We start from the raw sequence: 14,932 nt of genomic DNA on the forward strand, positions 1-14,932 counted from the left end.
CATCTAATCCAAGCATCTTTTTACACATGAGTTTTCAGTACTTGGTTGAGGTTGGTAGTAAACATGTGACTCATTTAACACACTGGCACACAATCGTGCCATAACAAACCATACACACTCATGCACGAACACACACACAAACACTGGTCCGCTGCCTCCGTCTGCCGTGATATCTCAGACAGAAGACCATCTCTCTACGGCATGTCAAAAAAATCCAAACAAAGAATCGTTCTTCTTGTATCACGTCATCACGTCTGATGCTTGCGTGCACTCTGACCACATGCAAATCTGAAAATCAATGCAGTCACTTTAGAAACTTGTGTAGATGTTGTCATAAACAGGAATATATCTATTAGATATTCTCATTTTTGAGCCATGTGTGAAGGGATTGTATCCCTTGAAGAATCAGGTCTAGAGACAGTTTTAATGAATGTAAACACAGGGAAAAAAATTATATTTAAAATTACTATTAAAATATCTAATGATAATCTTGTTAAAATGGGAAGAAAATAGTATCAATCCATTATTTAGTTATACAAAACCGAACCAGGTTCAATTTTGTATTACACGGTAAAGATGAAATGTCATGGTTTTATCTCTAACTACAACTAAACATGTGGTCGCAGGAGTCAAATATGTTTATTTGCATGTGAGACACAAAGAAAAAAAGTCATACTCTAGGAAAATATATTTATTTAATTTTTTATCAATAGTTAATACTCATTAACACACATTAGCCAGGAGAGTCGGCGGTGAACCTGCAGATATCACTGATAAATGATCACACGTTATGACTTAAGGAAACCACAGGAACTAACAGCCCCATCTGCTTTTAACTCTTAATGGATGCTCCACATGTGTCATGCGCAGGCAGGTGGGAGGACAGAGTCGGAGGAGGGGAGGATCACCATTTTCTCTGGACACAAAGGGTCCATCATGTTAATGGGGGAAAAAAAGCGACGTCCACTCCCTCAGTAGCGTAGAAGATCCTAAAATGAACGGAAATTTGGGAATTTCTCTCTTTGATTGAAAGTCCACACTCACAACGTGTACACACACACATGCTTGAAACAGCAAGTGATGGAAATATATGTTTTGCAGTGATGAGCTTCATCATTTCATTGTGTATAGATAGAACCTTTTTTCAAGGAGATCTGCTTCTTGAGCGTTTCCAGGTCCACAGCTGCGTTGGACCCATGTCTCCTCTCTCATATATTTACATAACGCTGGAGATTTAGCTCCAGATGACTCCACTTACGCGTTAATCTGCGTCTGAATGGGGTCGTGTGTGCGTGGGTGAGCACACATATACGTGTTGCCAGATATGACCGTGTAAGCTCCGAACAGAATATTCAAATAAAAAAAAAACATGTCATGCGGAAGATCAACCTTTGTGTGTCTATTCTGAGCAGAGATGAGGATATGTTGTCACCTGGCTTGAAAGCTAAGTGTGTGTCTGTGGGCTGTATGTCTTACTGCTGATTGTTAATAATGGATGTGATCTACATATGTACATATATTTGCGTGTGTTACCATATATGACATAATTAATGTGGCGTTGCATTTAAAATGTATGACAAGTCTTACATAACTAAAGTTTAATGCAGAGAGTCAAAATGGTGATATATAGACGCCAACAAAACAAAAAATAATAATGGACGGATAATTTAATTCTTTAATGCAGGTCTGTGTGTATGTGTAATTGCCCATGTATGGCTGCAGTAATTGGATAGAAAAAAAGGACATAAGAACTAACATAAGAAATGCTTAAAACACTTTATATTTAGTTTTCATAGGCAGAGAAGATTCATACTGACATAGCACTGGAATATTTGGACAATGTTTAACAAAGAATAGACAGTAAGGAGGAAAAGACGTTTTTGTATCACTATTTTTCTTTTTTTAAATGAGTGTAAAGCTGTATGGTTGGACTGAATAGATGTGCAAAAAGCTTGGTCAAAGCGATGGAGGTGAGAAAGTAGTTGGCTATTCCAATATTCCCACTGAGGGATGGGAGGTGAGAAAGCGGTGAGCTTTCTTTCAAGATAGATCAATGCGATCTCTGCTGAGATGTCTGACGGGTGGAGGGGAGCTGTTCTGGCGCCGATACTGAAGAACAAAGGGATAACCTTAGCGACTACAGAGGGATCGAGTTGATGAGTAGCACTATGAAGATGTGGGAAAGGTCTGTCGAGGTCGGGCTAAGATGCGAGGTCATCACCAGTGAGAACCATTCATGCATGTATCCATAATGTTAATTAGAAGAAAAAAAAAGGAAGGCCAGGAAGTGTCCGAGAAGCTTGTGAGGGTTGTGCAGGATATGTATGTGGACGGTGAGACGGCGGCGAGGTGTGAGGTAGGAGTGACAGCAGGTGAGAGTTGGATCACATCAGGGCTCAGCTGTCAGCCGGGGCTCTGTTTACAGTCTTACGGAAGAGGTGAGAGTCTCCGTGGACCATGATGTTTGTTGATGATAATGAGATTTGTAGTTCGAGCCAAGATGAGCCGTGAAGGTGAAGGTTTGACCAGAAAGAAAAGGCAATAAAGATCAGTAGAAGAGAGAAATAATACAAGTGTGTAAAGGAGGATGGAGGGCTGGAAGTGAAAACAGATGATTCAACTATTGGGGATCAGGCTAAAGACAAGATGTAATGGGTGGCAGGTCTGGCCGAGGATATCTGTGTAATAGAATACCATGCGCTGGGTCTCATTTACTACTCGTTTGAACATTCGTCTGTTTACTTTTGAGAAATTACCTCGTCGACAAATTCAATTTCCAACCAATGTTTCCTTCTCCATCCTTCCATCTGGTGGCTTGTTTTTCCGTGTCACATCATCAGAATCCCCCCCATGGGGACCTCGACAAAAGACCTTTGCCTGATAATCCTTTTTAAAATTAATTTACCAAAATGAATTCCCACCCTGTCCTTCAATACGCAGAACCTAAATGAATCCTGTCCCAGATTCTGATGGCTACAGACTGTTCAGATCATGGATGTTTATTCCATGTTTGTGTCAGTCATCAAGTGGTTGATACTAATAATAATAAATAATTTAGTGGAGAGGAAATAAGAATGTTTGTACTCGGTAAACAAAGAGAGTTGAAAAAAGTTAAAGTTTCATTAAAGTGTTTAAATGCAGGATGTGCACAAAATACAAATTTAAAAAAAATGTTTCGTAAAAATGGTTTTGGTTGGTCTGATGTGCTCAAGAAAAAACGAACAAATCCAAATCAAGCTCTGTGTTTAAATCAGCGTGACACACTCCCCTATATAAAGCTTACTGTGTAGGCGGCGAAGTCCACACGATGTTACACAAGTATGTCCGCCATGACAGACCCACAACAGCCTCAGCCTTAAGCCACATCCCGTTTGTTTGCCAGTTTTTCAACAGAATCACATCCACTTTTAGTATTCACTATTTTTGGTTTCACCTCAACATGTCCAATGAAATCACTGAAACAAATACATTTTCATGTAATGATGGGAAAAGTGTTGGTGTTGTATGGCTCATTCGTAAGTGAAGACAAAAGGAAAAGGGCCAGGCTCTCCGGTGGCCTGTGGTTAGAACTATACACGTGTGTTTGAGTGTAGAAGCATTTGAAAAACTTTGCATACCAAATGCAATAACTACCATTTGCAAATGACAAGGTGTGGCCACTCTCGACAAAACAATTTCCCTAGAGTATGTAGCTGATGGGAGGCGTCATAGTTGGCCTAGATATACAAGAGTAACCAAAGTAATATATGAATGATATACTTCTACATATAAATGGAATTAGTTTATACCTAACTCATCAATAGGCATTTACCTTCTGCCATATTCAATTAAGATAAATAATGTCCATCTTTATTCAAGAGATAAATATCAAATCAATCTTTTCTATAGCTAAGGGCTAAATGTAGGTATATTATTACTGAATCTAAGTAAGTAAGTAAGTAAGTAATTTTTATTTGTATAGCGCTTTTCCAGACCAGGGTCACAAAGAGCTTAAACAATCAAAAAAATATTCAATAAAGTATATACTTTAAATGAAAACACTTTTAATCTCAAGGCTAGTGAGCAATTTGAGATTACATGAACACCATATTTTGGTTAATTATGATTTTATATTCAGTTATTTGGTTATTCACTATATATCCAAATTGATGTCTGTCAGAAAAATATGAGTAAAGAAGCTTCATGGACTCAGAAAGGCAAAATGGTACAATACATACAATTGAAAAAAAAAATCTGGATTTAACTAGCCATTACATTAGCATTTATTTTTCTCAATTACACTTTTTTTTAAATAATGCAATACATTAATACGATTCTCTACTAGATGGACGTTAATAATTCATATTTACGTTGTTCATACTTAAAACTGTAAAATATTTGCACCAATAAGTTAAAAAAAGAAGTAATAATAATCTGTAGGCCAATGCATTAGCGTTGACACATGCTAATGTAAATGCTAATTGACGCTCACAATGACGGCAAAAAATATTAAGATTATTAAAATACATTTATTTATAATGATAAGCAACCATTATTGATAAAAAACATTCAAACATACTACTGAAAGTATAAAAGACAAGTTGGGAAACACACTCGACAGAGAAGCTTATCGCAAACACATGGTCCTCGTAGCCCAGTTAGCACTTCCTGCTAATTACGATGAAGACGGTGTAAATGTTCAGCGGTGCTCGGCTGAGGTTCTATTCCCCGGAGTGTTCGACCACAGCTGCTGCTGCCGTCGTACTGGGGTGGTGAGGCAGGTCACAGGTAGTCATAGTAACTATGTTTGCATCACTGGGTAGACAGACTTTCAATCTTATATCTCAAAAACACACAGTAATTTAAGTAATTTACAATTAATGTAACATCCTCATCGGTTATTCACCTCGTTCAATGACCTCATCATTCACTTCCTGATGACAGATTCTGCATCTCGGAACGAACGCTGACGTGATCCTTGTCTCCATGCTCTGTGATGTATTATATTTGCACATGAGTTCTACCAATCTGGTCTTACAATTATTATCAATTCAGAAGGTTTTTGGATGATTTTGACTAATTCAGTCCAGATTTTCAACAAGATTGTTTGTAACACTCACCCCAACAATCCTGTGATGTTAATATAAGTCTAAATAAATCTCTTGTATCCCTCCTAATCTCAAGATCTGATTAAAACTAGACCATGTGAATGTGGTTGGAGCAAAACACTTAAAAAATCTTCAGACCCACGACACCACGGAAAATGAATCTGTTCAAGCGGTTAACTCAGACATCCACAAAGACCTGAGGGCGGTTGCTGCGTCTAGTTACACACACGCATGAGTTTTTTTCTTTTACTGTAGATTCATGTTTGAGATCTTCTTGAAGATTAAACACTTGATGTGTTGACTTCTAAAACACAGGCGAAGATAATCTGGTCCAATTTGAACTGAGCTACTATTAGGTTTCATGCCAGCCCATTGATATATTAGCTTGATTATTGTCAAGCTATTTCATCTCTTCTAAGAGAAATAAAAAAAAAATCCCTCCAACAGACCAACTAAGGTGTTAATGTGGTTAAAAAAGTCAGACCTGAGCCTGAGTCTACATCACAAAAACAACAACCACTATAAAGAGCAGCAGCTCATGCCTTCTTTGTTGATCGTGAGTCATCGACATGTGTGCACATTGTTTTGTGAGGAGGATAGAAGTGCACATTATGTTGTTAACTTGCACGTGCTAATGTGCTTTGACATCCTCATGACACGTTTTTGATCACTTTATATTGCGTAAACCATATAAAAAAACTCCAATTCTATTGGATTATTGTAGGGCAGGATTAGATAAAGCCTAAAACCATTCATCGGTTAAGTAACGCTGTGAGAATTGAATCAATAACATTGGATTAAACGACAAGTGTTTTTTTTTAATTGAGAGTATTTATTGTGTTTCGCAAGCTTAAGCAGCGTTTGTGAATAGATTTGGGGGGCGGCCAGATCCTGAGGGTAGCATGGCAGGGTGAGGTTTCTGCCTTGGGCGACCACTAAACGTTCTCTTTGTTTGTCATGAATGTTTAATGTGGGGAGAAGGTGAATGGGGGACATCTGTAGAATGATTTCAAAGTCAGCAGGAGGTTGTCAATATTTTAAGACGTATATTTCAATCGTAACCATTTGCATTTAGTTTCTGATGGCATTTATGTTCACGCACAATTAAAATAATATGCAGCAATGCTTCACATATTAAAGAGAGATGAAAGGAATAATGATGTGTCTTTTTGTTTTTATTTTTGGTAGATACACGTTCGAGACATTTTAAGAAACTACGGCTCATTCAAACATGTTATAAAACTATGGAATATTCAGTTTCGTAGCACAAACAAAAATCACAGAACGACAAATGCTACTAAATTACCAAAATAAATTAAGATAGAACAGTAAGTTTATTGAAACATCAAGACGTTAAGGTATTTACTATACATCAACATACACTGTATATATTTTTTAAAGAAATCAATATATTTGTAAAGGAGTTATACGTTTTGAGGTCATGCAGGAAACCTTTAACTGTTTCCTGTGAAGCCTTTCTTTTCTCGATTCATGTTTATATCACTAATAATAATGTGTATTCCATCACAGTCCACTCACGTCTTATTATGAAAACTTGGTACCACATCAAGGATGTTTCCCTTTAACACTTGCCATCCGACACATGGATTATAGTTTCCTTCTTCTTCCTTCAAGTGTTTTTCCTACTTATCGTCCTGCTTTCTTTTAGCAGCCTTATTGTCTGATTATTTGGATTATTGATCCTACAACTAATGGTATAGTGTTTTCCAGATTGGTATCACTCACAAATGCTTTATGTATTATTACTTATTTGGTTTGACATGTCATTATTTGTCTTGTCTTCCTCATCAATTATTTTGTACTTGTACAGGTCGGGGTTTTATTTGTTGTATTTTTTTTTTGGATTTAAAGTCTTTGTTGAAGATTCCAGACACATTTGGTCACTTTTAGTGCATTCTCTTTCAAGTGGACGGTTTCTGGATAGAGCTGTTTTTTGCAGATGAATGTTATATCTAACATCATATCCAAGATTCTTTTATTATTTTAGTCATGTTTTCATAGTGTTCTCAACCTTCCCTAGATTGTTATTTCTCTGTAGCATAGATTTAAATAAGTAATGTATGACAATGTCAATGAAATGGCTTTTAAACATATTCCACTACTACTGCTACTGCTACTACTACTATATCTAATATGTACCACCGCTTTGCACTTTGCTTGAACTCTAAGCAAGGTGACCCCGAGATTTTTTTTTATATAGTAATGTTTAGTCATCCACGAGAACACGCAGGTGTAGCAGGGATTTGTCCTAATTTATTATAAATAGAATCTCGCCCCGAGAGGTGAGCAGGACCACGGCCGGCGAGTCGTTCATGTGGTGATCTAGAGCCGCTCTTCTCGGAGCGAGCTGTTGTAAAGGGGACGAGAGGGGAGCGAGGAAAACGGGAATGGGGTCAATGGCACAGTTATATGGTCTGTGAAGGGGGAAGAAAAGGGCACGATCCGGGTTAAATATCTCTGGGACAAACATAACCAGACCAGAGGAGAGACGAGGAAGATGACGAGTGATGAGAAGATAGAAATGATGAGCATGTCTAGTGACTGTGGACAGCGAGGCGGGGGTTACAGTTAATAACAGCAAGGGAACGAGTGAGAAATGGATCAAAGTCTGTGTCGATAAAATAATGGTCAGCACTAGTGTTGATGAGTTAGTCGACCAGTGTGTTAGGGAAATAAAACGGTTCACGGGAGAGTGCGAGTGAAAGGTTGAGGACGAGATCCCTGGTTCCATGATGGAAGAGAAATGTGGCCCATCTGACCATAAAGAGATGAACACTGATCACACTCCTCTGGGCCAACTGGGTCTTCCCTTTGTGCATGGGCTCAACCAGGGCGTAGGAGGAGGAGGAGGATCAGACATGAGGAGGAACAAACAAACCATGAGATGGTTATGACTGTCGTTTACGTTCTTAAATCTAGTTCACGTTTAGAAAACGAATGAGCTTTTCAACGAACATCATTTCTATACAGTATCCTAATAAAATTCTGGGTCTTCATTACGAGTGTCGCTTATCTTGCTAGCTTTAGAAACAGTTGCACCTCAGATGAAATATATATATATATATATATATATATATATATATATATATATATATATATATATTATAAATCCGGAATAGACGATGTATCTTAAAGTGTTTGATGTTGTATTTCATCACTGCAGGTCACAGACATCAATTATTGAAGCCAGCATCAAATAGTCTGAACAGAGAGGAAGTGCTTAAGTTCATATCCCAGCCTGGATTGTGATTCATGTAGGATGGAGCGGCAGTGAACATATCCTTAGGCAAAAAGGCGCTCTCACATACCTTATCTTACCACAGTCTGTGCATCCATGCACACTTGCGCTATTAGTTCTTCCGCCGTCTCGCTCGGAAAAAAAAAAAAAAAAGTAGGTCAGCCAGGATGTTGGAGCTGCAGCTTCTTCCAAGCATGACCTCCACAAAGACACATGTTGTGTTTTCTGACATCCATGTTCCTGTGTTCTTACACTCCCTCCACCTTGTGGAGGTTTTGAAACCTGACCCAGCTTTGTTTTTGTCTCTTCAATACATCCGGGAGAGGGGGAGGGGGCTCGGAATATAAAAAGGAATGTCTAAATTTCTCTTATATATATATATATAATGTCGACGAATTAATGCAATGCATGTTAACTTGCTTTGATGAGACATCAGTAAATATGTTTACCAAGTGTTAGCTGGTACTACTACACCTGGTACTACTACACCTGCTCTGTTGGAGGAGGAGAGCCACTTGTAGACGTTTGTAGCTTTTGTTTCAGAATTGTATCCACCCGTTTACCACTTATACATCAGCTTTTGGATATATTTTTTAAATCTAGAAATAATTAATTAAGCAGCTACCTTTTTTAATATACATTATAACAAATTTAATAGATATTAATAGATCTGTTAATGCATTTAAATAGATTTTTATGATAAATTTAAAATGAACCTAAATGCACACATAGGGATCTACAATTGCAATAATGTATCTGCATTATTCATATTTTATTCGCTCTGTTTCTTAACAAGCTTCTAATGTGCAGTAAGAGTGTTTGAATGAGTACTTAAAGGGTCCATGTTTCTGCGGATCCAATCACATGTAGGCTTTTATCTCAGGGGATCTAAACACGAACACATCTTCTGCTGTCACCTAACAAGGAACTTAAGGTACAACTAATATGTGGATTTAAGTGTCTCTTAAGTAGATATTGGACCTCTATTATACTCATCCGTATGTGTTTGTTTGTACAAAACTCTCTTTTCATTGAAATCTTGTTTACCTCCAAGGGACTCGTTGTGTAAACAAAGCAGGCGTGATTACAGCTGGCTGGAGGACGAGTGAAGCCCATTATTACGTCATAATGGACTCTGGTCTCGTAACCTCTCGTTTTGCTGAGATTTCAGACGGGGGAGAACTTTATAAAGTAGTAACTTCAAAACAAGGTCTTGAGGGACTTACTGCGTCTTGGAGAGGAAGTATGTGATTGACCCTTGTGTTATCTCTGGGTCAAGGTGACCCAAGGGTCGGAAGTTTAGCTTTCACATTAGTTTCCGTCCAACTCTTCTCCCCTACAAGGTAATTATTTGCTAAACTGATGATTTATCCATAGAAGATTAACTCCTCAATCAAGGCTTGATATGATTGTTTTGCCCTTCTCTTGCTAAAAAGTCAAACATCCTACTTTAAGCTTAGAACCTTATATTAATGAAACACCAGAACTTTAAAGTTCAGAACATCTCATTAGTCCATGTAATACACCAAAAAATGTACAGGTTTAATCAACATTTTTCTTTGACCTGAGTAGAAATGCTCAATCCTGTTGGTAATTATAAGTTAGTCTGAGTTTAGTCTGTTGTTCAAACCACTGAGCAGACATATCTGCTCATGGTGGCCTGGACAGGTTTGACAAAGGGATGATGATCCAACAAGATGTTCCCTTCCTCTGAGTCTCAGCTGGATCACTGAGCTTCTCTACCTATTTCTTTAAAAAGCCTCATTGAACATGCTGAAAACAAGCAGGAATATAGTTGTTTTTCTGCTCTCAGTTCTGGCATTTTACTGAATATGTATGTTGAAATGTAGCTCATCTTATTCAAGTGGCCCCAAACCCTCACACGGATAATACTCATGTGGTTGCAACCACTTTGCAGTCTAATGCATCGTAATTTACTGTGATGCATTAAAAGCCTTGGTTCATACGGTTCATCTTGAAATGGGAGTACAAAAAAAAATGCAGGGAAGAGTTCAGTTCATTCCTTCCTTTGCTGCAGGAAAATCAATGAGAGCAAACCTTCTTTTTTTAACAACGGACATATAGATTCAATACGACTTCACTTTTGTGTAAAACACTGCAACACTGCAACACTGCTGCTTAAAGTATTAGCCTTTTACTCTCTAAGTGGTCTCGTTTTCTGTTATTCTGCTTTGAGCTGCACCTAATGTGCTGCTTTTTTCTCATACATTCCTCTTATGTGTAATTTGGTGTTGTTTAGTGACTCTCATTCACTGCCCTTTAATGTGCAAGCTCTCTGGTACATACATGTCATGTGCTTTATGTATTAAATCATGTTTTTGTCTCCTCAGGTCTGCTGAGTGGTGACACATTCTCCAGCACATCAGTGAAGGTGAGTCAGAGCTGTTTTTATCATTTTAATTAGAAATTACGACCATGCTTTGGGGAACCTGTTTAAGCTTTAAAAATAACTTGAGTATTGGACTTTAATTTGACTAAGCTTTAATTTATTAAAAAGACATTTACATTGTTTTGGAAACGAGGACAGGAATTGGTAAATGCTTGATTAAAACATTAGGATATCACAGAACTTTCGGATATTTCAACTCGTCAGGAATATTTGGAAACAAAAAATAACATAATCACAAAACTCTACAGACTCAATCAGACTAAATTACGCCTGAATACAAGCATCACCAACTTAATGTCAAAAGACAAAATCATTTTTACAACTGTAGGTGCAGTTGTAAATGTCTGTATATAAGAAACAGATAAGATAGAAATTTACCCAGAAACTAAGTACATGGAACATTTTGGTTTAAAATTTCAACCACTTATTCACAGGGCTTGTATCACAGCAGTAAAACAGCTACATAAAAAGAGTAATTTGAGATCTGTTATGGTTGAGTTTGGGCCATCTGCTTCTATTACCTCTGAAAGCTGTTGATGTCTTTACCCACTGGGTTAGTTCTTTACGAGGCCTACTGTAGGCCCATAAAAAAGGACGGAGTGGCCACATCACTGTATAAGCCCATGGGATCAAAGTGCATGATAAACGTAGTGAATAATAGTCCGAACATAACAGTACTTAATTAAAGAGGTGCTTTGACAAACAATACCCATAGGTCAACAATTGTGTCGATTGTGGGCAGAAACCTTCCTGACTGGGAGTTAAACTAGCACATTTGTTATACAACGTAGCACGGCCAGAATGCCCCAAGAGTCGTGCATTTCCTCAGCTTCTTTTGGAAAGTTACCAGAATGGATCATGGATTTTCTATCCTGGGCTGAAGGCTCTGTTGTTCTACTTTCGAGGGAGAAAGTGGTTAAAAATATTCATGGTTAGAGCATGTTTGCTGTATATCTTTTAATCATTACTATGATAATACAGAGTTGTCATGGCTTCATGGGGAAGATGAAACTGCTGTACAATAATTCCGAAATCATTTCTATTTCATTTACCAAATAAAGTGAATCCCCTGCAGGAAGTAAAAGTAGGTTAATTTTTCATCCCCATCCCCACTGAGCATCCAATTCATCGAGGGTGACTAGACAGTGCTCCATTTACACAGGAATTGCACAAAATCAAACGGAGTAATTTGGAGATGTCCTGCAGCAGTCGCTGACTGCAGACCGTGGTTATTAATGTCAGTGTGCTTGTAACCTTTCCTTTATAATTGATATTCAAACCACAAATGATCAACAGGTCTCAATGATTCATAGGTCTCACCAGATTAATTTCCTTATCCTTGTTTTTCAATAATTCCACCAGCTCAATGCTTTTTTTGATTGAGGTTTGATGTTCATTTATTTTATTTGTGACTTGTTGAAGTGCATAGTTTAAAAACCTTAATCAAAACCAAAATTAAAAACCATCTGTTTGCCCCTTTTATTTATAAAACACATTTTAGACAACAATTTAGACACGTTTTATGAACTAATCAATCAACTCTTGACCTAGTTTAATTTAGTTTAATACAGCCGAGGGTAACCTACCAAACGTCCGGCTTTTCCACTCAAAGTAATCCTTACCATTATAACTTAGTAGTTATCTGTATGTACGTCTTAATTAATGAATGTCTTGGAGGCAGAAAAAAGATACACATATACAGGCCACGTGTCTGAATATAGATTCCCAAGTCCAGCTTTTTTAATTTCACATCTGCTTTCAACGACATCCTCACAAACACCATGGTACAGAAACATCACACTTTTGGCCTGATGGCTTCTTGCTGGGTTCAGTAACAGATGATAAACTGTCAGGATTCACAACAACTCATTTGGCAGTGTGCTGAGCCCCCCCCTGTTTACCTTGATGATGTTTGACTGCTGGAGCAGTCACGAAGTATAAGCTCTGCATGATTGTGAAGAAAATACAGGATGATTAATCAATGTTTCTCATTGAATTATAACAGTATAATGCTTCAGTGTATTGTTTTGACCTGCCCTGGTGGAGATCCTATCCTACTACATCGACACAAGTGTGCAATTCTTATGTCTGACTCACTGTGTGTCTTCTTATCACCAGGCGTTTCAACAATCAGAGGAGTCGTGAAGAAGAGAAGAGATGTTTGTTCAGGGTGGACAGAGAGCCTTGACTCTGATGTCATCACTGCTACTGCTATGGCAGGAAGTGTTGCCTATTAAAGTGCCGCTAGACCGTAAGTCGGAAAACTGTCTTGCCACTTTACCATTGTCTTTTATTGTTTTAGATGAGGACATTTTGATACCTTAAACGTTTTTCCTTCATGGAAATGAAAAACAAAAACAACAAAATAATAGCCATTGTATTATTTTAAAAAAAGAGTTTATTTTGGTGTAGGTTGAGGTTTAACAACTTACAAAAAAAATAATTAATTAATAGGTTCTAATCCTGTCAAAGTATATAAAATACGACTGGTGACAAAACAAGTGTTGACATCCAATAAGGAATAGTCGATACAGTTTGTATGATACATGGTTCAGCCATTGTAGAATATCTCAACTACTACGTAGTAGAGAAATGTTTGAGAAAGATTGAACAAATATTACCATATACCATTCTTAATTCTGCATTAATGTAATATAATTGCATATACTGTACATATAGAATCCCTCACCGTCCAATCATGTAGACCTTTGAAGGTCAAATCAGAGTAACAATAGCTTGAAGGTGGATATTAATATTAGAATACTAAATCACATACTTTTAGCTCTAGATTGAGGATTCTTGCTACAGTTAATATAATTTGTGATCTTCTTGTACGTCTTCTAACCACGATCCTGCATTTTAGATCATATAATCTTAGTAGCTAACCTGCAATTATCTTCTTCTTAAATAGTGTTCTGTATCCACATCCTTGTTAATCAACCTCTTTTGTTTATTAGGAGACATAATATAACACTGTGACTGATGTATAATACGTTAACAAATTAACATTATTCTCTCTGTTAATATTTTCCTGATTTTCATTCATTCTGTGAATAAAGTTACTTTATTACTATTCTTTGCTTTTATACATAATGCATTTAAACCACACACATATATACACTATATAGTAACTAACTGTTTTCAAATTGCTAATGAGACTAACTACTCTTCTGTTACCTGCTGTCCTGCTGGACTTTTCTTTGGACTAACAGCAAAGATCCTCCCTGACCGTAAGTGCTTCTTCTCTCATCTTAATATCAATCATTTTGACGAGCTGTTCAATACATATTTCTGTTTTAAAATGTATACTGTGTGACTGAAGCTGCTCTGTCTGTCAATAGTTAAATCTGGAAATAGTCAGGAAAAGAGATATGAGGTTGTCGTGTATAAGTCTTCTTTAAATGTTCGAGTTCTTTTATGAGTCTCTTTAAACACAAATAATTCCAAACGGTCGATGCAGCGAAACTCCAGAACAAAAAATGTCAGGAAAACCAAAAGCAAGGGGAACAAAGGAGGAGTCCCGACTGCAGGCAATCTACAAAAACCAAAAGTCAGCGACTAGGAAGGTTGTAACAAAAAGCGCTGGCGACGTCCAAGTAATACTATAAATTTTGAGGTAGTGACCGAACGATCCTACGATCTACAAACTTTACCATGTGTCGAGAAGCGATGTTCTGGTGATGTGTTCACGGACCGTCAGACCTTTCATCATCGCTCCTTGATTGCCCAACCGCCTGCAGCCGGTGATTCCTCCTTTGAAACAAAAAGCTAAAGAACATACTACAGGAAAACATAGAACTATGACAAGGGTATTAAAAAAAGAAAAATAATACAGAGCTAGATAGATAGATGGATGGATGGATGGATGGATGGATGGATGGATGGATGGATGGATGGATGGATGGATGGATGGATGGATGGATGGGTGGATGGATGCATGGGTGGATGGATGGATGCGTGGGTGGATGGATGGATGGATGGATGGATGACAGATGTGCTTCCAGTCCATCGTTGCATGGTCATTAATCTGACTGATACAATTGTGACTGAGACGTGTGTGTGTTTCTCTCTCCCTTCCTTTGCTTTTAAATAATTTTACTGTTGATATTATGTAGAGGTGGTTTTACATGGTTGAAAAATCATGGGGAATTGAAATTGTTTTTTGAGAGATTTCAG

At 37.6% G+C, this 14,932-nt stretch overlaps 1 protein-coding gene across 7 annotated transcripts in view; it reads left to right on the forward strand.

The window, feature by feature from the left end:
- Window positions 1-14,932, forward strand: part of nfasca (neurofascin homolog (chicken) a) — a 62,908-nt gene that overhangs the window by 19,463 nt on the left and 28,513 nt on the right. For 5 of the 7 annotated variants that reach the window (XM_087800222.1, XM_087800223.1, XM_087800225.1 and 2 more), the window contains exons 2-4: window positions 10,698-10,738; window positions 12,875-13,007; window positions 13,969-13,986. In XM_087800222.1, the coding sequence (XP_087656348.1) occupies window positions 12,914-13,007; window positions 13,969-13,986 (112 nt within the window). In that variant the 5' untranslated portion in view covers window positions 10,698-10,738; window positions 12,875-12,913. The remainder of the gene's footprint in view (window positions 1-10,697; window positions 10,739-12,874; window positions 13,008-13,968; window positions 13,987-14,932) is intronic. The other 2 variants (XM_087800224.1, XM_087800228.1) reach the window with 1 other exon arrangement.

Source organism: Callionymus lyra, chromosome 10 (genome assembly GCF_982586985.1).
Source record: "Callionymus lyra chromosome 10, fCalLyr1.hap1.1, whole genome shotgun sequence".
Classification (NCBI taxonomy): Eukaryota; Metazoa; Chordata; class Actinopteri; order Syngnathiformes; family Callionymidae; genus Callionymus; species Callionymus lyra.